This window comes from Aythya ferina (genome assembly GCF_964211825.1).
Source record: "Aythya ferina genome assembly, chromosome: 7".
Classification (NCBI taxonomy): domain Eukaryota; kingdom Metazoa; phylum Chordata; class Aves; order Anseriformes; family Anatidae; genus Aythya; species Aythya ferina.
In genome coordinates this window covers 8789339-8815713 of record NC_140302.1, presented here as the reverse complement: position 1 = coordinate 8815713, position 26375 = coordinate 8789339, and the positions used below count along the sequence as shown (strand labels likewise).

At 44.0% G+C, this 26375-nt stretch overlaps 2 protein-coding genes across 6 annotated transcripts in view; both read left to right on the top strand.

Moving 5' to 3' along the window:
- The first annotated feature begins 577 nt into the window (after positions 1-577).
- Positions 578-11169, top strand: CWF19L1 (CWF19 like cell cycle control factor 1). The gene is made up of 10 exons (XM_084525303.1): positions 578-899; positions 997-1075; positions 2775-2876; positions 3588-3802; positions 6624-6742; positions 7469-7553; positions 8109-8252; positions 8705-8816; positions 9870-9949; positions 10915-11169. The coding sequence occupies exons 1-10, from the start codon at positions 789-791 to the stop codon at positions 10939-10941; spliced, it is 1074 nt and encodes a 357-aa protein (XP_084381429.1). The 5' UTR covers positions 578-788; the 3' UTR covers positions 10942-11169.
- Positions 11170-11858: 689 nt separating this feature from the next.
- Positions 11859-26375, top strand: part of CHUK (component of inhibitor of nuclear factor kappa B kinase complex) — a 33508-nt gene continuing 18991 nt past the window's right edge. For 3 of the 5 annotated variants that reach the window (XM_084525264.1, XM_084525263.1, XM_084525266.1), the window contains exons 1-13: positions 11859-11990; positions 13717-13814; positions 13903-14289; positions 14360-14454; positions 15469-15583; positions 17654-17723; positions 20147-20235; positions 20899-20988; positions 21192-21316; positions 22284-22391; positions 24407-24542; positions 25533-25727; positions 26048-26150. In XM_084525264.1, the coding sequence (XP_084381390.1) occupies positions 11981-11990; positions 13717-13814; positions 13903-14289; positions 14360-14454; positions 15469-15583; positions 17654-17723; positions 20147-20235; positions 20899-20988; positions 21192-21316; positions 22284-22391; positions 24407-24542; positions 25533-25727; positions 26048-26150 (1621 nt within the window). In that variant the 5' untranslated portion in view covers positions 11859-11980. Of the gene's footprint in view, positions 11991-13716; positions 13815-13902; positions 14290-14359; positions 14455-15210; positions 15332-15468; positions 15584-17653; positions 17724-20146; positions 20236-20898; positions 20989-21191; positions 21317-22283; positions 22392-24406; positions 24543-25532; positions 25728-26047; positions 26151-26375 lie in introns of those variants that run through there. The other 2 variants (XM_084525265.1, XM_084525267.1) reach the window with 2 other exon arrangements.

The window sequence follows — 26375 nt, the reverse complement described above, 5'->3', positions numbered from 1 at the left end:
TTTGTGTTTCCTTTAACTGAACCCCACGAGTTTTCTCTCAGGCTGGTGAGGTTCCTCTGCCTTCTCAGACGCTCCCACCGATTTTGCGTCACTTACGGCTGTGCTGAGGCTGCAGGCAGCCCCCAAGCTGCAGAAGGACCTTCACCAGGCTGGTGAAGAAGATTTCCCGTTCGTAAATCCACGCAAGCGACTCCTGCTGCCTATCAGACGAGTCCCGGAGGCCGCTGCGGGAGACCAGCACAGCCCCGCGCCGCGGACGAGCCCAGCCGCTACCGCCCGGCCGCCGCTGTTTCTCCCGCTTGGTGGCGACAGCGGGGCGCTGTGGGCGGTGCACCCGGAAGGGCGGCCCCGCCGAGCAGTTCCGAGATGGCGGCGCCGCTGCGCGTGTGAGCGGAGTGGGCTCGGGGCGGGGGCGAGGCGGCGGCCGAGGCGCGGCGGGGTCGTGCCGCGGCAACCGCTGAGGTTCTGTCTCCCGCAGGCTGGCGTGCGGCGACGCGGAGGGGCGGCTGGAGGCGCTTTTCGGGCGGGTCCGGGCCATCCAGGACAAGAGCGGCCGCTTCGACGTAAGGGCTGCGGCGGGGCGGGGGGAGCGGTGCCGGGGTGCGGCGCCCCCCTCGGCTCCCGCAGCGGGCACGGGGCGGAAGCTGTCCCGGAGGTGGCTGGCCGCCCTCCCCGCCGGCCTGTGCCGTGCCCGTGGGCAAGGGGGCTGGCGGCGGGGTCTTCGCAGGCCGTCGGCCTTGCTGGCCTTGCGCCGAGGTGCTGGGGGAGCAGAAGGCTGCAGGCTGGGCATGGAGGCGAGCAACTCTTTCTTTTTTAGATTTAAATGCAGTAAAGTCTCCCTTATGCCTTTAATTCGTGACATCAAAGAGCAGAGAGGTGTTTCCTTACCAAATGAAATGGTATTGAAGAGATGCGTGTCATGGTGTGGTGAAACATCTTTGTGAGTGTACCTTGCTGTGGTTCTGTAGCAACTCTCACTTTATGCAATGTTTTTAGATGCTTTTGTGTGTTGGGAATTTCTTTGGCTCTACTTCAGACCCTGAATGGACAGAGTATCGCACAGGGGCCAAGAAAGGTAAGGAAGAAGTTGTTTTGGATGGCATATGCATTAATGTGCTGGGGATTGTCCTATTTAGCAACCCACTTACCTGCTTCGTTGTGACAGGTGTTTGAATTCAGTTGTACAGGTTGTAATGTTAGAGTAGTTAAACTCAGCTAAAGTAGGAAAATGCCATGCAGGAGGGAAAGATGGGTTTATTTTAAAATCAAACCCATTCCACTACCAGTCCTGTGCTCAGAAGCATGAGGATGTATGTCTCCAAGTGGTCCTTTCATGGCTTGGGCATCAAAGGTAGTTTTCTGCCTGTGGGTATGAAAAATGCTATGTGGGCTTCTCCTCTGCCTCTTTCCACATGGCTTTTACAAGGGAGATGCTCTCTCATGATGCACTTCTATGAGTATTTGTTCCTCTTTCCTTTTCAGCATTGCTCTGGCTCTTAACTCTGGCACAAGGAGAGCCACAAGGGAGCTAGGGTTCTGGCTTTCATGGTCATCTCTGCTTCTGCAACGCTCACCAGAGTTACACCCTGGCTTGTGTGAGCTGTCTGGACAACAGTTGTCCTGTATGCAACTCATAGATGAGGACTTAACATAGGGAGGCTAATCAGTCTCTCACAGCATTTGGTGGTGGGAGCTGGAACTTCAAGCACAAATCGAGCAAGAGCTGTGGCAGAGTTGCTATACTGCTGCAGCTCTGTGCTCCAAAGTGGAAAGCTATTGCTGGATTTCATTCAGGGAAAAGCTTAGTATGGCCTGACCATGTGAGATGTTGACAGGCTTACTGCCACGCTGGTCTGGCAGGAAATCTACAGGAGGTGTCTCTGACACCAGCCATTGCTTTTTCTAACTTTTAGTAGCTTGAGAAAATTGATTTATCCAAACAGCATAAGTACAGTCTTTACTGATCACTTAGCTGTAGAGAATGTAAAACAGGTACTTCACATTGTTTTTATTTTTAACATATATCCACTAGTTCCTGGCCTTGCAAGGGCCATGGTTTGTGCACATGTTGAGAGGGAATCATAGAATTGTTTATGTTGGAAGGGACCTTAAAGATCATCTAATTCCAACCCCCTGCCATGCACAGGGACACCTTCCACCAGCCCAGGCTGCTCAAAGCCCCATCCAGTCTGGCCTTAAGCACTTCCAGGCATGGGGCATCCTGTTCCAGTGCCTCACCTCCCTCAGAGTAAAGAATTTCTACCTTATATCATGTAACAAGTTATTCTGCCAAGTGAATCAAAACTGTGATGTTCTTGACCTTTTCCCCGAAGAAAAAATATCAGTGGTTTGCAGGTTTTCAATAGCCACAGGAATTTAGAATAGCTTAAAGTGAATCACCAGGTGTCCCTGTGTATTTACTTAACATCACCCTAGGGAAAATGTGTGTTCTTAGGGCTGTGGATCACATAGGAGTAGATGATGCTCCTACACAGAACATCATATGCAGATGGCAGAGCTAGTTCTAGTTAAACCAGAGGTTGTTTTCAGCTGGTGAGATAAGCATTTTTTTGAAGCAGCAGGCTTGGGGACCTTACTTTGAAGGAAAGTTATATACTTGTTCTGGGCTTATTGCTTTTCAGCCCACTTGAAGGAAGGGGTGTCTGGATGGTGAATTGATGGCTGTGATTCCTAGTACACGTGGACTGAGCTTCTCTTAATGTACTTGATTTACACCAGACCAATTGCCTGACCAATTGTCTTTTCTCCCTCAGCTCCAATTCAAACCTTTGTGCTTGGCGCTAATAACCAAGAGACTGTGCGCTATTTTCCAGACTTCAGTGGCTGTGAATTAGCTGAGAACATCACTTATTTAGGTAATATAGTCGAGTGATAATGCTTTCATGAAGTTTTTCTGATTTTCCTGCTTCGAGCCTTCTGACACTAAGACAGGAGTTGAACTTCACATTAAAAGGCTGATATCTGCTCTGTAAAATGGGAAAAAGCAGTTTTTTATTGTTTTCTAACACTCTGAATTTTGCTAACCAAAAGAAAGAGTGGTTTATAGTTTTGTGTGAGAGCAATTTATTCCTGTCCTGTGTCCATCTCCGTGCGGTGAAGGTTTTCTGTGTGAAGCATGATTTTGTTGTGTTATAAGACTGTATTGGAGTAGCAGAGGTAAGTATCATCTTTAAAGATAATGAAGCTGTAGCAAAATGAAAAGCTGATTTCTTTCTAGAATGCAGCCTGACAAAATAGTAACAAATGAAGGCACTTCCAGATGGCTTTTTTTATTCAGTCTTTGTACCAAGCTTTTGATATCAATTGATTTTTGGGAGGTAAGGTAACAGTGAGGAAAGAAGAACTGGGAGTTGTCTAAATGTCGTCTGCACTGTCATCAGGGTTTGTTGCACTCTTTGTTGCCATTGCACTACAGCATATTTATGAACATAGAAAATGATCTATCCATAAGTAAAGTTTCAGTCAAAGTAAGACATGACTGCTAAATTTGGTCCTCTGTTTACAACACAGATCAGATCTAAACACTGCAAGTAATCTCTTAAGTGCTTGCCTTTGTATTCATGCAGGCCGTCGAGGTGTTTTCAGCAGTACCTCTGGACTGCAGATTGCATACCTGAGTGGCACTGAGTCCCAGGATGAGCCAGCTCCTGCCTACAGCTTTAGCTCAAAGGATGTGACAGAATTAAAAACATCTTTGTTATCAACCCCAAACTTCAAGGGTGTGGATATATTGCTGACGTCTCCATGGCCCAGAGATGTGGGGAATTTTGCCAACAGTCCGGTAAGTCTTGTGTTTTCTAGTGGAATGAGTTTCTGGATAAATTTAGCAAATGACTGCCTTTCTGCTTGTTCTAGCTGTTAGCAGAAGGACCCTTCTCTTTGCTGGAATTTACTTAGGTAAGGGCTTTGGGGGATAATTGCCTTTAGACATGGAAAGAGTTGCCTTTAGGCTTTCTTTCCATGGAGATTACTAGCATTTGTGTAGAAAAGTTGAGGTCCAATAAGTAAAGCTTACAGCAAGGTGCTGTGCTCAGACTGTGAGGCTGTACGTCCTCACAGTGCTGCTCCCTTGGAATCATTATTTTCTCAGCAAAGTCTTCCTGAGTCCTACAGACTTGACCCCCTTGGGATCCTGGCATTTCAGTTGGAAGGCTCAAGTGGAAATGTTTGGTTTGCCTTGGTTGTGCAAAGGCAAAGCCCATTGCAGGAAAATGACCCCACAAAAAGCCTAGGATTGCAGTTTTCTCCATAGTCTACTGTAAGCCTTCAGGCTGCCAGGGTGCTAATGCTGTTTCATCAGATAAAAAAAATCATCCTAATCCTTAGATGTCTTTACTGCTGTCTCTGGAGTGAGTAATCCTTGCTCATTCTGTAACTGGTCATGCTTTACCTTAAACTTAGGTTTCTGTTAATATTTATTTTTTTTAAGAAACAACACACTTGTGATAATCATGGAAAGGCTAAGTTATTTCCTTGAATTCTGTTTGTTGTGTGTTTTTTTTTTTTTTTTTTCCTTGTACATATATTATTTTCTTTAATAGTCCCTTCATGGCACTGTTCCGTTCTTGTAGCTCTGCACATTTAATCTAGTCAACATGAGTCTCTTAAACCCCAAAGCAGTGTTCCAAAGCAGGACTTATCAGTGGGTTTAAGTAAAAGCTGCTTGCTCTGTTTTTACAGGTTACTTCAATCCAGCGTTGAGAGCTGTCTTAAATGAAGGTGATGGAGGAAACTGCTCTGGTTTAAGAGTCATTTCTTCCCTCCAGTTCTTTAATTGTTAGAGGAAACTTGTATCAGGCTTACTCTGTACTTTCTCTGTCCTGGTGCCTCTCTTGCCAGCTGACCTTGTCAAACACAGGCTGCCGCTTAAAACTTGCCTCAGATATATAGAGAATATCTCTTAAAGATTTTTCCCTTTGGCACTGCAAAAGTCCAGAGCTGTAGAAATGTTACTTGTGAAGAATCAGATCCAACCTTCGCCTTTTGTGGATGTTGCTATGAGGGCTGCAAATGTTTTCCCAGTATGTCTTTTTCCCTCTCCACCCAGCATTCTTGATGCTCTGGAACTTCAGCTTTACCAACGTAGCTGTCAGTTTTGTCATTTACATCAAAGTTGAATCCCACTCATTGGGCCATCTCCAAGGGCTTGCTAAAGTTGAGAGTGAAAAATGGACATTGGATGTTCTGGCTCTTCTTCAACAATGAAGTTAAGGACAGATGGGGAGGTGGATTTGTGAAATTTCAGCGTGTTTTATCTTTCTGTGATAGAAAAATCAGAGTAAACAGTTTTCATTTACTCACAGGTTTTGCTCTGCATTCAACTGGGTGCAGTTATTGTGGGGCCGTGCCGTTAGTCTCTGAATGCTGTGTTCTAACCACCTCCCTTATTACTTGATATAAAGTCATCTTTCTGCACCCTTCAAAACTTTTCAAGTGTTTGTGTTTATTTCCTTAAGTATCAGTCAGTTGTACTAAATGGTCTGATTCTTCCTCTGTCTGAATTTTGAGGGTGTTTAGTTTGTGTACAACTTACAGTTGTAATGTTTGCTTGGCAAAAATGACTTGCCAGTCATAACTAAGATGATCTGAAACCTCCCTGGTGAGGAATGCTACATATGACAAAATGACGACTTTTTGCTTCTTCTCAGCATCTTCTGACATGCAAAAGGGGGAGATATGATCCTCCCTGTAAAAGCATAAAAACTGTCTTCCCAGGCCCCTCAAAAAGCAAACGTCTACAAAACAATGAAACAAATAAAAAAGCCAACCCCACAAGACTAGGTGGTTGGAGAGGATCAAGATGTAGGGATGTTCTACGTTAAAGAAAAAAAATGTGCCTAGAAATCCACATGAGGATCCTCTGTAGTAGTTCAGCATATTGTTCTGATCTTGGTTTCCTTCAACATTAATTTCTGAAAACATACTCACTTGGATTAAGAGATGAATACGTTAATAATGATATTAAAATAGGCATCTTACTGAAATGTGTAGTTCGTGACCTGAAGATTTCTGTAATAAGTCTCCGAGATTCCCTTGTTCTCTACTTTACTTCTCAATAATGAAGTAACTTTTCAGGCTAATAAGGAACAGACAGGACAAAAATAGCCTTCACCGAAGATAACAGTTTGAAGTCTGCTCTTTGTTGGTATTTTGGTTTGCTCTGATGTCTTAGGGATGGGAGTGGGATAACATTTTGCTTCCTCAGGAAACTTCAGCATTTTCTTATTCACTTGATTCATGGACTATAGCTCTGACACTCTGGGCATGTGCTTAAAACTCATTTTAATGATTTTGATGTGTGTTGGTGTTTGCCAAAACTCATTATATGCTGCACTGGCTTCACGAGACCAAAAGAAGAAAAAAAGGACAAATTTGAATTGGTGAAATGAGTAGATACAAACCTTGAGCCCACAGAATGGAATAAATGAGTAGGCTTGGGTTGGAGATAAGGGATGTAGCCAATTTTACTTTCCTGCTACAAGGAATAGCAACAGTTGTAGTCATAACCTCTAAGTATCCAGCAAGCATTTTGTTATAAAACAATTTCTTTTCACTGTAACCTGACAGAGTTTTTAAAATAAAACTTGTTTTATATTTTGTAGGGAAAAATAAATACCAAGAAACATGGTTCCACATTAATATCTGATCTAGCTGCAAGTCTCAAACCAAGGTATCACTTTGCTGCACTGGAGAAGGCCTATTATGAAAGACTTCCGTACAGGTTTGTGAGACCCTCTGAAATCTCATTTATTTTGTAATGAGAGTTCAATTTTTGAAGGACATAGGAGGAAATCTCTAAGGTAATTTTATGAAGTCACACTACCACTTTAAACCTCTCACTTTTTTCAACAAGGAGTCAAGATTGTTTCTCAGATATCTCTTATGACTATAATGCCTGCTGCCTCAAAAATTATGCTATTGTTGATGATACTGATCCAAGTATGCCATTGTGAATCTGATGGCAATTTAGTTGCCCTGAGTCCTATTTCAAAATTGTTCAGTCTAATTTAGGGGTATATCTCTAAAGTGTATTGTGGAAGAGCTCTCATATGGTTAAGAGTTTGGTGTCTTTAATTGTAACTTCATATACAAAATGTGATTCGTGACATAAAGAAGGTGTCAGAACAACCTACAAATAAAACTAAGGCTGTTTTTGTGAATGCTGCATAATACTCTTGCCACAGCAAAAACACTTGAAAAATGTAGTTGTTTTCAGTCTAGTGAATTGTCCTCTTGGCTCCATGTTTGGTCTGCAGTGAGATGCCATTTTGGTCTGCACAGCTGTCGGTCATTAGATCCCCTGAGTCTTTATGTTCTCAAACCTCCTTGTTCTCAGTGAAGGCCTTCACGTGTTTGATGTGGTATCTGAGTGCCTTCATGAAGGACGTGTGATTTTCTCACTCCTTTTACGTATGTGCCAATACAATCACATTTTGTTTCCCTACAGAAATCACACAGTGCTACAGGAGACCCCACAGCATGTGAGCAGGTTTATTGCTCTTGCTGATGTTGGCAATACAAGCAAGAAAAAGGTATTGGCACTCTTGAATCTTTTTTCTTTTCTCAAGTACAAATAACATGGCAGTAACCCCAAATTTGGCTAGTTGGAAGACAGTGTAGATCACTTAAAAGCTCTGCTGAAGTGGAGGTGTCTCACTTCAGTAACGTATCATTTGCCTGTCATGTCAGAACGATACCGACTGCAAGATGTATTCTGAGACTCCTTTGTTTCTTTCTACCTGCTCAAGTGGAATTTGGCTGTGAAGACTGCTGCAGAGGAAAATGCCATTCCTTCCCCTTCCTCAGCTTCTTTAATTTTCCCTTCCCATGGGCTGCTTTAGGAAAAAAGCAAAGTTCTATGAGAACCCTTACAAATTGTTTAAAATATCTTTTGGGGTGGGATGGGTGTTTTGTTTGTGGTTGTTTGTTGTTGTTGTTGTTGTTGTTTTAACCCGTTTCTCTTCTCCCCTTAAGAAAGTTACAGAATATTGGTATAGAGGGACATCTTGGTAGTTTAGAACTGACCTCTTCAGAGCTACTGTCGTGGCAAAAGCTTCTTGCATTTGAGCAGTCTGTTTTCTTTCCAGTATCTCTACGCATTCAGCATTGTTCCAATGAGCTTGATGGATCCTGCAGAGCTAGTGAAACAGCCACAAGACGTCACAGAAAATCCATACCGAAAGTCACGAAAGGAGGCACAGAAGACCACAAAACCACTTGTGTGTGCAGAGGTATTGCTGCACTCAGCTGCTCTGGTTTCACTCTGTGCTCAGGTGTTCTGTCTTAAATTACTGCTTACTCAAATGATTTCAGACTCCATGTGAGTTTGCTGTGAGTCTAGCCACAAAGAGATAAAGCCATCATTTTAGCACTGGCTGTGAAGTGAAAAGAGATATGAATCATCTGTAGAATTGAGCAATTCTGAATGTTGGACATGAGGCTATGCAGGGAAATGTAGCAGTTTGTGGCAGCTCTCCCATAACTCTTTCCCCGATTGAGGTTATGTATCCAGGCTGGCAAAGGTTATTGCATGAGTGGGAGAGTTGAAGCCGTTCTGATCCAGGATACTGAGGTTTTTCTAGATGGCTACACACTTCTTCAGGAAAACAGCAGATCCTTGTATGCACTGTGACTCTGGGATGCAGATATAATGAATGGGTTTTGATTTTCATTTTCTAAACAGGAAGAACCAGCATGTCAGTTTTTCTTTGATTTGAACAAACATCAAGGAAAGAAACGTCCCTCAGATGTGAAAGAAAGAGGGAACTCGCAACCTAAGCAAGCCAAAACCCCCTGTAAGTCTGGATGCTTTTTTTTTTTTTTCTTTTTTTTTTTCCCCTAAGATCTTCTTTGAAGGCATTGGACCATCTGACTCCTCGTTTTTCTCAGGCTGTTGGGCTCTCTATGATATCACCTTGCAAATGTACTAGGTAATGTAGGTATACAGAGGAATGAGCGATCCCTTGTTTCCTAAAAAACTGGCAGTAAACAGATGGAAGAAAAGTCAAAAATATAGTTTAAAAGTTAGTTGAACTGTGAGTCTTGGGCTAATGCCGTTTACCCTGTGAACCAGACCGGCATCTCCACTTGACAGCAGGCAGTTCTGCAGACCAGCTTGTTCTGTGGGACATAGCGTGCCCTTGTGCACATTCATATAACTTCCAAAATCTTCCGGAGTTTCATGTTGTGCGAAGGGAGCCTCAATACACTGTTTTGCTTGGAAATGAACCCTTGTCTTGGACCTTTGGTTTCCTGTGGTTCTTGAGAGAGCCCTATCATGTATTGTATTTGCAAAGCTGATTCCTGTTCCTGTGCAAAGCTTGTGGAGGAGGGTGTGAATGTAGTGTTTAACCCTATTGAGAGGCCTAGGTTATCAGTGCCGTTAGTTTATATTAAAGATCAGATCAAGTATTGCGATTCGTGTGTGAATTCAGATGTTCTGAGTGTGATGAACAGGCCAAAACAAGCATGTGTGTTTGACAGCATCTATCCTTATATCTATACGGTAATTTTAACTCATTTTGATTTGTGTTTGAATTGAGTGGTGCTTTTTTATTAGTGAGTTGTAATCACAAAATTCTTGGACATAGTGCTCTTCCAGTAAATTAGAGCACTCAGTGGGAATGGCATTCAGCAAGTTTGTGACTCTGCCACCTGCTGCTCTTTTGCTGGAATTTCCCAGAGGAATCAGTTCTCTGGCCAGATCCTGTTTCCCAGGGCTGTGACCTTTTGACATCTTCAGCACTGCACCAACTGGTAAAGGTGGCTGGAAAATTCAGCTCTGCCAGACCTTGTTCTGACCAATGAGCTTTTATCTAACACTTGTTATTTTTCCTTTCCCAATAAAGCACAGCCCACAGGGCCCTGCTGGTTCTGCCTTGCCAGCCCAGAAGTGGAGAAGCACTTGGTCGTTAGCATTGGCACGCATGTAAGTACCCGTAGCAGTTTCCGACATGACAGCAGAATCATGCTAATGCGTGGCAATATAAAATACCTGTCTCTAATTTTAAATGTTAAAAAAGAAGAAAACAATCTGTTTGGAACTGACTCCTATTTTTGTTTTGAGTTACTTTGCACCCCCTCCCCCCCACGGAAGACATAGGTATATGTGCAGAAGTCTTTTCAAGTATGAAATGTGGCCATTTTGCTCCATCAGCAGAGCTGAGTTCTAGAGCCTTAAGAGTTCTTGCTGTAGCAGTCTTCATGATTTGCTTCAGTTACTAAATTCAGAACTTTTCCACTATGAATTTGGTGTAAACTGAGACCTTGCTGACAAGGGGATGTACTGTCTGGAATTATGCCAAAAGCCCCTGCATTGATTGGTTCCAATATTGTCACATGTAGATTAAGCAGAAGATGAGACAGCTTTTAAGCCAACATTTCAAAGTACATCTTGGAGATTAATTAAGTCACTGGTATATTTACTTGAGCAACTTGTTGCCTCAAGTTGTTCCTACTGTATGGAATAATCCACTTCAAACTCCTAGGACACCTTTGTCCATGTTTTTAGTTTAAAAGTAGGTATAAATTTTCAAGTGAATTTTCCTGTCATGATGAGAAATTCTAGCAGCAGTGGTAAAGTTCACTCAGCTGTTTTCCTGCAGACCTTGCATTCTCTGGCATTCAGAAGAGTGTTATTTATTTATAAATTCAGCAGTTCATTTTCCTTTCTCATTTTGCTTGTAATTTATTGATTGCTATTCAACAATCCCTAATAAGTGACATGGGGTAAAAGACTGTACTATTCCTAAGGTAAAACAGCTAGGCTGGGGGGATACCTAGAGTGCAGCCGGAGAGCACAAGTAAATTTGCACAGCACACCAGTAAGTGTTGCTTGCAGTGAGTAACTGTTGTGTATTGTGTCACTCTAGTGTTATCTTGCTCTGGCCAAAGGTGGATTGCTACCTGATCACGTGTTGATTTTGCCTATTGGGCACTATCAGTCGGTGGTTGACTTGTCTCCAGAGGTGATGGAAGAAGTGACCAAGTACAAATCTGCCCTGAAGGAATTTTTCAGAAGCAAGGGGAAGAGATATGTTTTATTTGAAAGAAACTATAAGAGTCAGCATCTGCAGTTACAGGTATGGTTTTAGTGTAACCTTAAGAGAGTATAACCTTGCACTTGAATAAATTGAAAGAGAAAGCTCATCTTCAGCTTTCCCTCTTCATTCTGTGCCTTTTCAGAGTACAGGGAGAAGTCATTCTGCCCACAGATAGAGGCAAAATAAAAATAAAACCAGTGTGATGGTTCTGCCACAGCCCTTAAATTCTTCCTGGTACAGCAGCACAGTGTTGACTGTGTTGAATGAATAAGGAATACTTTTCCCTTGGACCTGATTTTAAAAGCCCTCATGATTTCTAGACAAGTTACGAGACCTTGCTCTTCCTCTGATAGGCTCCCATGGATACAGAGGCTCTTGGTGCTCACAGTGTAACTGGAGTAGACTGAAAATCTAAGGATATATGCAGAACTCTGGTCATAGTCATACCAACCCTTTTGGTTTTATTTTCCATGTATATCAGTCAGTGGCTCCTTGTGGTAGCTTCTGGATTTGGCAGATCTGTAACTGTATCAGAGCAGCCTTGAACTACCACAGAGATCAGAAAGGAGGGAGAACTGTGCTGAGAACTTCTTCAGACTCCTAGTTTTCAGCTTTTTGCTCACCTCCCACAGAAAATCTCTCATAAGTTTAAGTCTGTACAGGGAGGTGCTCACCATTCCTGTTTGATGATGTTGATCAGAACTGAGGAGCATACCAGCTCCAATGATGGATTGATCTGCTTTTTTTGCTTTGAGTTTTTTCACTCATCTCTTTGGAAATGTTGTCTCCCCTCCCCAGGTAATTCCTGTCCCATTGGACTGTACTTCCGAAGATATTAAAGAGTCCTTTATTACACAGGCACGGGAGCAACAGATTGATCTATTAGAAATCCCAGAGCACTCGGATATCACGCAAGTATGAGACAAGGTTTCACTTCCTTTTTACTTCACCTCTGCCCTGTTGGGGCTTCTGTTTCCCCATGAGATCACTTTGTGGGGTGAGGTTAAGCTGTTGGAGGCAGACCATGGTAGACTCAATTTGGAGCCCCCATGCCAGATGTGTTCTGCTCCAGGTAAAGTTCCTGTAAACAGTGTAAGATGCATTGTTTATCTGAAAATTAAGTGGTTTGTCTGCCTACAGCATTTGTTGACTACCTATGGAGGGCCTAAAGCATGGGTCTTCTTTCCATTTGACACACGTCTGTGCTTCCAGGTTCTTTTAGCACTTCTGTCACAATGCAGAATGCTAAGATGTCCTCTGGTTTCCTCAGCATGGCTTTTCCTAGAGGCAAAACTCAAAATACAGCTAAGACACAAGGGTGACATACAAACATGATTCAGAGGGCAGGGATTTAAGAAATAGCCTTTATCATGTTACTTCAGCTCTGTGTAAGGCTTGCTGAACTTACTTGTCCTGAAATCAACAACCCCTTTTCCAGTGTCACTGCACATCAGGTAGTTTTAATTTCCACCAGATAAGAATTTTAAATCTTCCTGATATGGTGAGAGAAGTGAGTCAGCAGGGACTTAGGGTTCTTCTGTATGTACCAAGTGGTCACAGGGAGTCCTGAAACAGCATGCACTGTGCATGCTGGTTGCTTTCTTAGTCATTACAATTGCTTATAGCCACCCTGGCAAGCTTTGAGGCCAGTTTCTCAGCTGAGAAGTACAAATGTACTCTCTTCATGTAATTTTCCCTTCTTCCTCTACAATATGGCATATTAGCATGGGATGGCTTAACCAGGGAGTTCTGATCATTTGTACCCGAGCTCTGTTATTTAATGTCCCTGTAGTGCTATCTGCAGAATTAAACTGCAACAAATATTATAGTAGTGTTCTGTCCAGTGCCCTGTGTGGCAAGGGTAGACTGTGAACCCAGCAGAAACCAATCATAGAATTGTTTAGGTTGGAAAAGAACATCAAGTCCAACCGTTAGCCTAGCACTGCCAAGTCTGCCACCAAGCCATGTCCCTAAGCACCACATCTACACATCTTTTAAATACCTCCAGGGATGGGGACTTCCCTGGGTAGCCTGTCCAAATACTGCTTCACAACCCTTTCAGTGAAGGAATTCTTCCTGATACCCAACCTAAACCTGCTGTGGCACAACTTGAGGCCATTTCCTCTTACCCTCTTGCTGGTTGCTTGGGAGAAGAGATGGACCCCCACCCCACTGCGGCCTCCTTTGGGGTAGTTGTAGAGAGCAATGAGGTCTCCCCTGAGCCTCCTTTACTCCAGGCTACGAAACCCTAGTTCCATCTGCCTCTTTTTGTAAGACTTTTCAATCCACCACTTTCTTAGATTTGGAAGTTAACTTTTTGAGATCTCCACTGATGCAGTGTGGAATGTGTGCTGCAGTCTGGGTTTGCTTGTTTTGTTGGGCTCCCATGTAAAAGTAATGGAGCTGGAGCCTCTTGTGAGGCAATGCCTGCTCTTTAGAGTAGCTACCAGACATGGATAGGCTCTGCATGTGTTTTCAAACCAAAAGGCTTGAGCTTTTGGGTCTGTATGGTTTCGGAGAAGTGCTGGGGGACACACGAGTTCCCCTGGCACCTAGGGAGGCAAGTGGTGAGGAATCGGCAGGGAAACCCATCGCAGGGGGGCGTTTGGCGATCAGAGCGCAGGCCTCAGCCTCCCTCTTCCCCTCCCCGCAGGTAGCACGGCCGGGCACGCCATACTTCTACGTGGAGCTGGACACGGGCGAGAAGCTCTTCCACAGCATCCGCCGCAGCTTCCCGCTGCAGTTCGGCAGGTGGGCGCCTCCCTCTTCCCTCTCCCCCTTCCCCCGGCCCCTCCGCCGGCCGCTGCCCGGCGCTGAGGCGGCCCCGTTGTGTTCGCAGGGCGGTGCTGGCCAGCCCGGCGCTGCTGGCGCTGCCGGAGCGCGCCGACTGGCGGCGCTGCGCCGCGGGGCGGGCCGAGGAGGCGGCGCAGGCCCGCGCCTTCCGCCGCGACTTCCAGCCCTTCGACTTGGCCCTGCCGGAGTGACGCCGGGGCGCCGGGCGGGGCGGGGGAACGGGCGGGCGGGCGGCGGCGCTGACGCGGCAATAAAGGCGGAGCTGTCCGGGCGCGGAGTCGGCTGCGGCGCCATGGAGCGGGGCGCGGAGCGGGGCCCCTCTAGCAGCGGCCCGGCGCCGCGCGGGCAGCCGGCGGCCAGCTGCGGGCTCTGGGAGATGCGCGACCGCCTGGGCACCGGCGGCTTCGGCAACGTGTGCCTCTACCAGCACCAGGTGGGGCCGGGGGGCGGGGGGCCGGGGCCGGGGCCGGGAGCGGGCCCGCTGACGGCGCTGCGTCCCGCAGGACACGGGAGCCAAGGTGGCCGTCAAGTCGTGCCGGCTGGAGCTGAGCATGAAGAACAAGGACCGCTGGTGTCACGAGATCGACATCATGAAGAAGTGAGTGCGGAGCACGGCCCTCGAGTCGCCTCAGCTGCGATTCCCAGTCCTGGGCCGGGGCTTTCCCCGTGGGTGCCGGGACCTCGCCCGCCTGACCCCATCCTGGGGACCTGGGGGTCGCTGCAGCCTGCCAGGAGCCCTTGTCCCACCTAGCTCTCCTGCCACGCCTCGCTGGCCTGGTGGCCAAGGAGGCCACTCGCAGGCAGCGCTTCGGAGCCCAGCCTGAGCTGGGACTGGGTGGTTGCCGCTCCTGCTAACGTTTTCATACAAACCTGTTAGTTGCCGAGCACAGACACTCAGACACATGTCTGTAACTGCTCTTGTGTTGGCTTGTAGGGGGGTTGGGATGTGTACAGAAGAGGAATTTGTCCTCAGGTTCTTCCTGATATGTTTGTCATAGAATGACAGAATGGTTTTGGTTGGAAGGGACCTTAAAGATTATCTAATTCCGTCATTGTTCCAAGCAGTAGTGAATTAAAGGTAGTTGGGGGGGCCCCTGCTAGAATTCAGTTGCAGAAATGAATCCTTTGTAGTGTACATGTGTTTCACCCACCTGGTTCCATCTCCCCCCTATAGTTAGACAATATTCTCAAGAAACCCCCTGGACCAGAAAGAAGCTGTACCCATATGCAGAGAGACATACAAAATGACTTTGCAGGGAATGTGCAGGAATCAAGAAACCTGGGTCTTTACCGTCAAAGTCCTATATCTTGGCTTTGAGATATTTCTGCTTATTGCTGGTTTCTGTATTCATAGAATCACAGAATCATTAAGTGGCTTGGATTGGAAGGGGCCTTAAAGATCATCTAGTTCCAGCCCCCCTGCAGTGGTCAGGAATGACACAATGTAGAAATTTTATGCAATTGGATACCAACTGGTAGGTGGCACTTCTTAGCAGGGATATGTTTGGGGAACAGAAATGATACCTGAAATAAAACTGGTTAGCTGGCAATTTTTATTGCCCTTCTTCCAAAAGAGGAGTTGGAGTTTTCATCAAGATCTCCATGTGCCTAGGTTGAACCATCCCAATGTAGTAAAAGCCTGTGAAGTTCCTGAGGAGATGAACTTTCTTGTTAATGGTGTTCCTCGTCTGTCAATGGAGTATTGTTCAGGGGGTGACCTCCGTAAGGTAATGTCTGCTTTGCTTTGCACTGTGTAGCAAAATGAGTGCGACTAATGCTGTGTCCATAGCTGTGGTCATCTGTGAAACCCTGTATGTTCTGTGGCACTTCTCTTTTTAGTAAAAGTGCAAGGAAATAAATGTACAGCGATCATGAGTGGGAAAGTAAGGTTTGCACTACTGAAGCCAGATGACAGACAGCAATCCCTATTACCTTATCTTGAAGCAGTGTATCCTTTCACAGAACTGCTTCAGCATTAGTGCAGCTTCCTGCAGCCTAGATCCTAGCACCCACTGTGTCTGGCTTTGTTGCTCTGTGTCTGTATCTGTTTAAAATTAATTTGTGTCTCTCTGGTGTTGCATTGCTTAAGGAAGAATTCTTTTGTACCGGATTGGGGCCACTAGGATTTCAGAGGCTTTAGCAGGTTCTTTCTTGTTGAGCTGGGAACTGCCCCCTGTGCAAGGCAGCAGTACTCGAGGAAGGCAGCAGCTGCATGGCCAGAGGGGAGCTCATGCTCCATCTCCATTGTAGATAGTTAAGGTCAGGAAGCAGCCATTTGTGTACGGATGAAGAAGTAAATTTCTGTTGCTTAACATCTGCTTAGAAGTTAGATTATTTAAGCGATCGGGAAACTTTTTCTGTTAATTTTTTGTTTTTATTTCTGGAGATACGTAGCAGATGAACTAGGAAATGTGAGCAGATGTTGAATGCAGTAACTGCATATCAGTGGCAGCAGTTAATGTGTAACTTACTTAGTCTCATTTTATTTTTTAGTGTTGTTTGAAACAATTGGGACATTAAGAGGCTGAAAGGTTGGCAGTTAAAGGAAGTGGGTGCGCACAAAAATAGCATATTGCAAAGAAAATTCCAAAGAATGGTGACAGTTGGGTGTTGTATTTATGGAAAAGTTTTGGGGACATTTAAAGGTAAATTGGAGCCCAAGAAATTTGGGGTTATATTAGCTCTACCTTCAGTGCAGTATTTAATTTCTAAAGCGTAAGTGGTGGTACAATTTAAGAAGTAACATGCTTTATTTCACTTGATCATATTTAATGCTTTGTTCCTTAAAAAAATAGCCATGGTTTCTTAGTTCTGATCCTACTCATCTTTGAATCTTTCTCTTCCAGTTGCTTGGCATTGTGTTTTGCACAGCTGTTAATTTCTCATTACACATCCATAATCTTTTATAAAGACAGCTTCTGTATATGGGCTATGCACATATTTTTTGTTTGTGCTTTTTTAGCGCTTTGAGCCTGATTTCTGACTTTGCCCCATCCTCCTTTGTTGCTCAGTAGAGCAACACCCAGAGTTCAGGGAGCAGGATGGTGAAGTTTGGTTTCTCTTCCTGTAGAAGTCTGACTGCTGCTTGTGCCTGTGATGTCGGAGGCAGGCAGAAGTACGAGGGTACATCAGGTGGCTGCAGAGCAGAGAGTACCTCAGTCATTTATAAAAGTCCTCAGTGAAAAAAAAACAACAACAGATCACATGCCAGTTGATTCAAGGGCGTATTCACTGTCTGAGACGGTAATTTAGGAGAGGGTGTCCTGCAGCGCTTCTACCACACCTTTCTCTAGAGGAAAAATACTCTGGGCAAGGGAGAGGAGAGATGAAGGAGCGCTTTAGAGTGGGTGCAGAGCTGAGACTCCAAATCGTGGTCCATGATCTGCTTTTTACTTCAGGGTTAACCATGTGGTTGATCTCGGAGTCAGCATGCCTGAGTGCTGAGCAGCTTCTTGCCATTTTGGGAGAGTAGTCAGGAAGGAGACCGTGCTCCAAAACAGGGCTTGGTTAAGTCGCATGCAGCCCTGCCTGAGTCTCTTGCCTTCAGATGGCTTTTATGCTTCTGCACTATTATTCTAGCAGCCCAACTCTTTTCAACCCTGACTCAGTGCAGTGAATTTTTGTTTGTTCAAACTTGTTTTCTTTCCTCCCATCCCCTCTTTTATTTCACTCTGTTCAACTAGAGTTACATTTGAGCTATGGCTGTTTTCTGTGACATGTGGGCAGGGAATGTAAGATGACATTCTAGACTATTAACTGTTGCATTGTGAGTATAAACATCTTTTTCTTTACTGTAGCTGCTAAACAAACCAGAAAACTGCTGTGGACTTAAGGAAAGTCAAATACTGTCTCTGCTTAGCGACATTGGTATGTAGTCTACTGCCTATCTTGTTTGTTTGTTTTTATGTGTTTATTATGTGTAATGGCATTTTGCTTTTTCAGCTGACCCTGAGAAGGGTACTAACAAGGTCAGGGAGCAAAAACAAATTGGGCTTTTGTTCCAGAGGAGGGACCTTGTGTCTGTCCCTCCTGACCACAGAGATGAGAAATTTGCACTAATGATGTCTGTGGGAAGGGACTGGAAAAGATGTGCAGTGATCAGTTGTGGGTAACCGTAGCATTAAGGTGGCAGTTTTACTGTTCTGAACGTTCAATTCATGGCTCTGCAGATGCCAATCTCCATGTCAGCTGAAGCAATTTGTGCATGCCTAAAAGCAAGAAGCAATCTGAGAAGCGCCAAAGTTGCAGTGTGGCTTGTCTGTGTGGGGTTTGCTTAGTAGCAGGGAAATTGTGTTTGGTGAAAGAAAAAAGCCATTTCAAGTGGGGGGCATGACACCACTTGAAAAATCACGGGAAACAGTCCAACTCAGAAGTGTTGGAGGTGCAGATCAGGTGCGTGAACTCAAAGGCCTCTCCAAATTCACAGCCCGTTTAGCAGCATGCTTCTCTTCTTCCAGTGCTCAGAGGACTTGCAGCTGAATTTCCCGAATTGGATGCAACTCCCATCTTCCTTCATCCCTGTTCCTTTTCCACATGCAGAGTTTTGCTGCCTTTGTATTAAATTCACGCTATAGGTGCTTTTCTGTGTCTGCAGTGGCTCTCAAGGCATTTGAAAATGCCATGGAGAAGAAATGCACAAATGAAAAGCTGTTAAGTGTGTAAATGAGTGATAAATCAGTGAAGGCTGGGGGCTTGGCTCTGATGGGATGAAGTGTTGAACTGTGGATAAGGCACATGGATTGAATTTTTCCCGTATAATAATGCCATAATGAATTTACAGGCATGGCTGGTTAGTACTAGGCTTCTGGATTAACACAATTTGCAATCTGAATACCTTTCGCATAGCAAAATTTAAAGTACCCTATGATGGAGAGAGGAAGATACACTACCTGTCTTGGGCCTTTCACAGGATCTTTTTTTGTTTAGTTGTTTCCACTTGGACATCTCCAAGACTGAAAAATCATGACTTAGAAAAAAATAAATTTGATTTTGAAAGTCTTTTTTTTTTTTTTTTTTTTTTTTCTATGGATTTGTCCTGTGGCAGATACTTAGCAGAAAACCTTTTATTTAGCAGCCTGCATTATTCTTTGGACAGACTTGATTTTTCCCCTTCTCTCCGGCAGGATTTATGCTGTGTTTCTTTTTTTGCTAGTGTCTGTACAGTCACCTCAAGGCAACTTGCCACAGTGCAAAATCCTGCCCTTTGCCTGTTCTTGGGCGAGTGCTCCTGTTCCCTCCAGCCTCACCCATAACAATGTGAGGAGTAGGCTCTGGAAACCAGCCTGGCTAAAACCTGATTTATTTTTTTCTTGTGCATTTTCCAGCTGGATCAGCTCCGGGATCAAGCTGATCACACAGCCCGATAAATGCTTGTGCTGCCATGGAAGTTGTGTCTGGGAAAGGAGAGCTCAGGAGCCTGTGTTCATTCTGGGGACAGACCCCATGTAGATCAGCTTAAAGCAACCATGGAATTAACATTCTTAAGGGTGGGAGTGACAAAAACGATGCTGCTTCAAGCACACCGGTTCCCCAGCAGGAGAAGGGATTCCCTAAGCCAATGAGTTCAGTGCTGCTGTTACGGAGGGGGCTGCTGCTCCATGCAGTCCTAAGCAGAGGCTACCCAGACATGAGTCCTTAGCTCCAGCTGTGCTTCTGTCTTACCGCAGCTGGACAGTCCCCTCCCTGAAGCAATGATGTGCACTGCACTGCTTCAGGGAGCAGTACAAGTTTATGAGACACTTTGTAAGCCACTGTTTGGTAGTAGTTCCAGGTCAAAAGAAAGTTGGACTTGTTTCATTTACATAATGAATGTCAGTGCTTTCTTACAACGGTATTTTGCATAACGTCTTAAAAGTATAAATAGGCCTTCTCATTATCTTGTCCTTATTTACCAGTGTCTTAGAACAGAGGACATGTAGAGAGGTTTCAGGCAGTCTGCACGTTTTAGAGACCTTTTTCGTGTCTGCATGTCATGATTCATTTTGTAACTGTACAGTTTGAGAAGAATTCATCTCCCTTCTCTCTCACCTTTAAGGCAAGGGATTTGACCTGCGGTTATACCACAAGGTCTAAACCCCACAATGGCCTCAATTTTTGCAGAACAGAGAAACAGGGCTTGTTTAGTCCTGTATCCATATGCTTAAAGCTTATAAATCTAAGTCAAGTTCTTAGCGATGCTTTTAAGTGAAAATGTGCTGCTGTCAACTCTAAAATCAGACATTAGATTTTTATTAACAATGTCTTTAATCAGTGTGTTTTTTTTTTCCTCTTAAATCACACGTGTCTTTCAGGGTCTGGTATCCAGTATTTGCATGAAAACAAGATTATACACAGAGATTTGAAGCCTGAAAACATTGTTCTACAGGATGAAGGTGGGAAGGTAGGTCAGGTGGCCTCTGTCAGCAGTGTTCCAGCTGTCATTTCTAGAAATTGTCAGCATCTGCTTTGCCTGAGAGAAATAAAAGAGAGTGTGTAGTTTCTGGCATTGAACTGGGCTGAAAACTCAACTCTGAATTTATGAAAAGTTCACATCTTCTTCTTTGATTCACAGAATCAAATGCTATTTTGCTTATTCTGAAAACCATGTCAAACAACTTTTGCTTCCATTCAAGAACCTTTAATGAAACAGAATATGAAAGATATGAGATTGTAGCTTATGATAACAGTATATTTGTAGGGTTGACAGTTGCATGTACAATCAAACTAGTTAAAATAGACAACCTAGGGGATTTTTTTAATAAAAGGGGTTTTCTTTATTGTTACTGTTTTAATAAATAACTTCAAATGCCAGGATAGAAAGCTAGATACAGCCAAGCTATAACTGGCCAAGCTCTATAAATAGAGTCTAAGCTGAGTTAAGTGAATGAGGCCAGCTTACGTGGTGAAACAGCAGGCTTTAACACTGTATCACATTTCAGAGTTTCACCATGGACCTTTTCTGGAATTTCTGTTCTTTTTCCCCCTTCTTAGGTGCATGCTCTGGATGTCACTGAACAGGTTTTGTTTTGTTTGTTGTTTGATGAACTATTTAATCTGCTTTCAGATTGTTCACAAAATAATAGACCTGGGTTATGCAAAGGACCTGGATCAAGGAAGTTTATGCACTTCATTTGTTGGAACATTACAATATTTGGTAAGATGGGGGAGGTGGGTGGGTGATGTATACAAATAACTTGTTATTACCACATTTTATACAATCATGGAAGCATGTGTCAGAACCTGCACAGGTCCCTTGTCAGCCTGCAGCTGGCACTGGGGCTGGCACCAGCTCTAGGTCAGGGCAGCTGTGGCCTGAAAACGCTGCTTTCAAAAATGTCTTTTTATGCTGTTTTCTAGGCTCCTGAACTCTTTGAGAATAAATCCTACTCTGTTACTGTTGATTACTGGAGCTTTGGAACGATGGTGTTTGAGTGCATTGCAGGATTTCGACCTTTCTTACATAATCTACAGCCATTCACCTGGTAAGACATTCTCAAGAGGACCCAACGCCTGTTGTGTGTACTGAGGGGACTGTGTGAACCAGAATGACAGATTTATTGTTGGTTGCATGGTGAGGCTGTTGGTCTGTTCAGCTTTGCAGAAGCAGGTGTTTCTTCCATGGCATCAATGATGATTCAATTGGCTATTTATACATACTGTCATATGTGCTCATTACCTCATGTGATAGCCTCTGGGTATAGCAGTTCCTTCAAAAGGGAAATTTGAATCAAAAAAATTATAAACCAGTCAGTTAGTTAAATGATGGTGCATTGAGGCAGCAGCAGAGTCAGAAAAATTTCAGGTGTGGGGAGGAGTCATACAGTCCTATGTTCACCTAGGCTGTGAGGTTACTTACGTTTTGGCAATAAATAACACACACAAGACAATGTGTTCTGTAGTAAACACATAGAATGTGCTTTTCAATAACTTTGCAAAAATGAGGACTAACAGACTTTAACTTGCATGTGGAAGTTTCTTCTTGCTCTTTGATAGCTACAACAAAGGGCAGAGATGCTTATTTATGTATTTCCACTTCTTGCCTTGCAATATCAGTACTGTATGTAAACCAGGTATTTAAAAGAGTGATTCTGCAACAGAATAAACATTATTATTTTAATAATTCAGTATCTGTCCCACTTTTTCCAATATATGGAAAACTTGCCCTGGAGTCAGTGAAGGGTTACCTGTTGATCCTTTTGTTTAATGCTCTCCAGATGTCCTTGCAAGCAGATGTGAAAATGTTTCCAGAGGCAGAGATAATTGCAAGGGTTCGTTTCTTCCTCTTGGAGGTAGTTGTTCGAGGTGGATTGTTTGGAAATGTCTTCTTTGCGCTGAAAGAACAGTTTATTTTCTAAAGTTGCTATAATTTGGCACTTCCTGATGGTACCAAATTTAACTTGTACCTTTACAAAAGTAAAACTGTTAGTATATCCACAAATTGTTTTCTAGGCATGAAAAAATCAAGAAGAAGGATCCAAAGCACATATTTGCTTTTGAAGAGATGAATGGGGAAGTTCGCTTTAGTACTCATTTGCCACAGCCTCACAGTGTCTGTGGGTAAGTGTGATGATGTGATTTCAAGTGATATTTTTTCGCTTGCCTTTTAAACAGAAGGGTCCTTCTTTCTTCTAAACACTGTTTGAGCCCTCAGGCAAGCTACCATTTGCAGTTAAGTAATACAGTATGAGAAACATAAGCCCCATATTTAATAAGGGAAATAAGGAAGACTAGGGGAACTACAGGCCAGTCAGTCTTATCTCTGTACCCAGTAATATCATGGAGAAGATCCTCCTGGAAACTCTACCAAGGCACGTGGAAAATAAGGAGGTGATTAGTGACAGCCTACATGACTTCACTAAGGGCAGATTGTGCCTAACAAATCTGGTGGCCTGCTATGATGGGGTGTCCTGGTTTCGGTTAGGATAGAGTTAACTTTTCTCTTAGTAGCTGGTATGGTGCTGTGTTTGGGATTTAGGATGAGAATAATGTTGATATCACACTGATGTTTTAATTTTTGCAGAGCAGTGCTTACACTAAGACAGGGACTTTTCAGGTTCTCATTCTGGCCTGCAAGTGGGCAGGCTGGGGGTGCAGTACGAGCTGGGAGGGGACGGACCCAGGACAGCTGACCCAAACTGGCCAAAGGGGTATTCCATACCATCTGACAGCATGCTGAACAATTAATATGGGAGGGCTGGGCTGGGTGGGGGGACCGGCTGCTTTGGGGATAGGCTGGGCAACAATCAGCAGGTGGTGAGCAAATGGCTGTGTGGTGCTTAGTTGCTGTCCATGTTAAACCACAACAGGGGGTTACAACATTGCTGAATTGAGATGTTAGGAAGAAATTCTTCCCTGTGGGGGTGGTGGGACACTGGCACAGGCTGCCCAGAGAAGCTGTGGATGCCCCACCCCAGCAGTGCCCAAGGCCAACTTGGATGGGGCTCTGGGCAGCCGGGGCTGGTGGGAGGTGTTCCTGTGCATGGCAGGACTTGGAAATGGGTGGGCTTTAAGTTCCCTTCCAACCCATGCCATTCTGTGATTCTATGAATAGCCTATAGCCACAGTGGCTCTTTTTTTTTTTGATGCTTTGGGCTCTCCAATGAGAGTGGAGCTATAAATAATATGGTAGCAGTTCACCTTGCAGTGTGAGCTCTGTCACTGCTTTCCACCCATTATCACACAGCCACTGAGTAGTATTAGTATCTACCTGAAAATTTGATGGTACTAAATATCATAAACCAGGTATTAAACATTTCTAATATAACTTAGTCACAGGTACTTGAATTAGCTGCTCTGTGAAAGCAAAGGCTTCTAGTACTTGTGATGGGTAAAAACTGCAGCAAGCCCAGCAAAGGACACAAAGATGGTCAGAGCCTGCTAAGCGTATTAGAAAAGAGGTCCCTGAAGCTGCGCTTGTTCAGACAGACAAAGAAGGCAAAGGGGGATCTGATTTTTGTCTCCCACTGTCTAGTGGGACGTTACAGAGACAGTGGATTCAGACTCTTAACGGGGCAAAATGAAAGGACAGAAGGCCACAGTGCAAGTTTCAAAAAGGGAAGTGAAATTTGACATAAGAAAGTTTCCTCATGCTAGTAATGCATCCATGGGACAGGCCCAGGCAGTGGGAATTCTTCATGCTTTTATCCGTGATACAGCCCTGTGCAGCTTGCTGGATCTGTGGCACTGGCCCTGCTGGGAGCAATGCCCGGACTGAGAGACCTCTGGGTGTGCCTCCAACCCAAATAAAGAAGGAAGAATAAAGAATTCTAATCAAGTCAGAAGTCAAACTCAGGTTATTTGTCACTTATCTAAAGACACAAGTGCTAAAGTGCCTAGCAGGTGCAGCACAACTCATTGACCCAGGCAAACTTTGAGGAAAAGTACTGAAGTTGAGAATGAAATACAGAGTTACGTAGTGCTTTGAGCTTTCTGCACTGTGTACTATTCTTTGAGATGTTCTTGTAACTGTACTGCTTTTGTAAGACTCTGGTTTCCTAAGTGGGTTTAGCGTGGCAGAATATCTGTCTTCTCTTTCTCATCACTCTTCTGTTTATAAAGTTATTATTGTTTAGTTTAATTGTAGAACCCATGGAAAACTGGTTGCAACTGATGCTGAATTGGGATCCACAACAGAGGGGTGGAGGTTTTGATCCTGAGACCAGTCGTCCAAAATGTTTCGTAGTAATGGATCACATACTGAATCTGAAGGTGAGCGTAGTTCTATTGGGTTTACTGAAAGCAGAGGACAGAAATTGCATTCAGTGGAGCAAGGCTATAATCCTGGCATCATCAAACTTGTGGATCATGAGGAATGTTTTGTTGATACTGGGAAGTGTATATGCAGCCTGTCCAGTACATATTTGAAGGTAAAATACCACCAGTTATATTAATCTTTCCAGGAGAATGGCCCTATATTCCGGCCTGCCATCTTAATAAGGACTCAGCAAGCTCAAGTGATGGTTTAGTATTTTCTAATGACTGTTATTTTTGAACACTGTTACTGATACTGTGATTTCCAGGCCTGTGTACTACTATGTGTAGTAAAGCAGGGATTGTATTCGCTTGACTGTTCCCCTCCAAGTAATTTGTTGGAGCTTTGCTGCAGTGAGACTAGCTGAGGCAAGTGCATGCAGAAGCCAGAGGACAGTTCGGTCTGATCTGGAAGGATTCCAGAGGAATTGGAGACAGAAGCAAGAAATGTGCCAATAATTGGAACTTGAAAAAATTTGTATATTGTGGTGGGGTTTGAGTCCTACAGTCTCCACCCGGATACAGTAAAACTAGAGAAAGCAATGAGAAGATAGGCAGAGGTGTGTAAATGCTTTTTTTTTTTATATGGAGGAATTAAGAGATGTGAGACTCCCCTTCTTAGGAGCGATGTTGGCTAACATCAAAAACAACAGGATTGAAGATGGCCTTTTTTCTAGCTTGTTGCTATTCTGCTGGTGTAATTAAGCTGCAGAATGGCTTACAAAAGCTGTCAGTGGGTTTGATGATAGTTTTCTCTGACATTAAAAGTTAAAGGCCCAGGCTTTGAATTTTTTGTTATGGGGCTTTTAGTTGATTTTTGTGGCCATCAAAACTCTAATTATGCTCTTAGCCTAACTTCCACTTACTGCTACGTACTCCCTCTAATGCCTTTGGGTCCTTTGTCTTTGACAGCCAGTGATTTGTAATTAACTTGTACTCTTTTTACAGATAGTACATATTCTAAATATGACCTCTGCCAAGATTGTTTCATTTCTCTTGCATTCTGAGGAAAGCCTTCATTCCCTTCAGACTCGGATTGAGTATGAAACTGGAATAAGTACTGGTAATCAGGAACTGCTCTTGGAAACGGGAATTTGCCTGGACCCCCGGAAGCCTGCTTCCCAATGTGTTATTGATGGCGTAGTAAGAATGATTCTGTTAATTTAATGCCTTTCACATTCTCAGGAAATGTAAAATCTTAGGAAAGATTAATTGCCTTGTTCTCTTCCCACTGGGGAGTTTACTCTATGCAGCATTATTTTCTTTATTGGGTAATGTAAATTAGGTTCCTGTGGTTATACTCTAAATCTTTATTTAAAGTAACTTGCTAGCAAATGGTCCAGTGTTTCTGTAGGATCCATCAAAATGTGTTTTTTTTAAGGCACCAGATGAGTTTCTGTCAACAATAATTAACTCATGTTGTAACCAGGATTTCTCATGTTCATGTTCTTTTTCCTCACCAGAGAGGCTGGGATAGCTATATGGTCTATTTGTTTGATAAAAGCAAAACTGTCTATGATGGACCCTTTGCTTCTCGGAGTCTGTCTGACTGTGTAAATTACATTGGTAAGTAATGCTGGAGGACCCCTTGGACCTGAAAGCATTGCTTCTCACTTAATATGGAGGTAGATTTGCCTTACAGATCTCTGTGTATATCTTGAAGGGCAGCCTCTAGTTCAAAGAACGTTTAAGAACCTGGAGCAGCCTAACAAAGTTTCATCTACAGTGCTGTATTTCCATGTTCTGTAGATTTAACAGGGCAAAGCATTTATTGCCTGACCTACTATACCT

Excerpts from the sequence above, each read along its gene's own strand:
- CWF19L1 (XM_084525303.1), top strand. The coding sequence starts at position 789 with ATGGAGGCGAGCAACTCTTTCTTTTTTAGATTTAAATGCAGTAAAGTC. Across the intron at positions 2,877-3,587 it reads TGAGAACATCACTTATTTAG|GCCGTCGAGGTGTTTTCAGC; the intron begins GTAATATAGTCG and ends GTATTCATGCAG. Across the intron at positions 6,743-7,468 it reads TATGAAAGACTTCCGTACAG|AAATCACACAGTGCTACAGG; the intron begins GTTTGTGAGACC and ends GTTTCCCTACAG.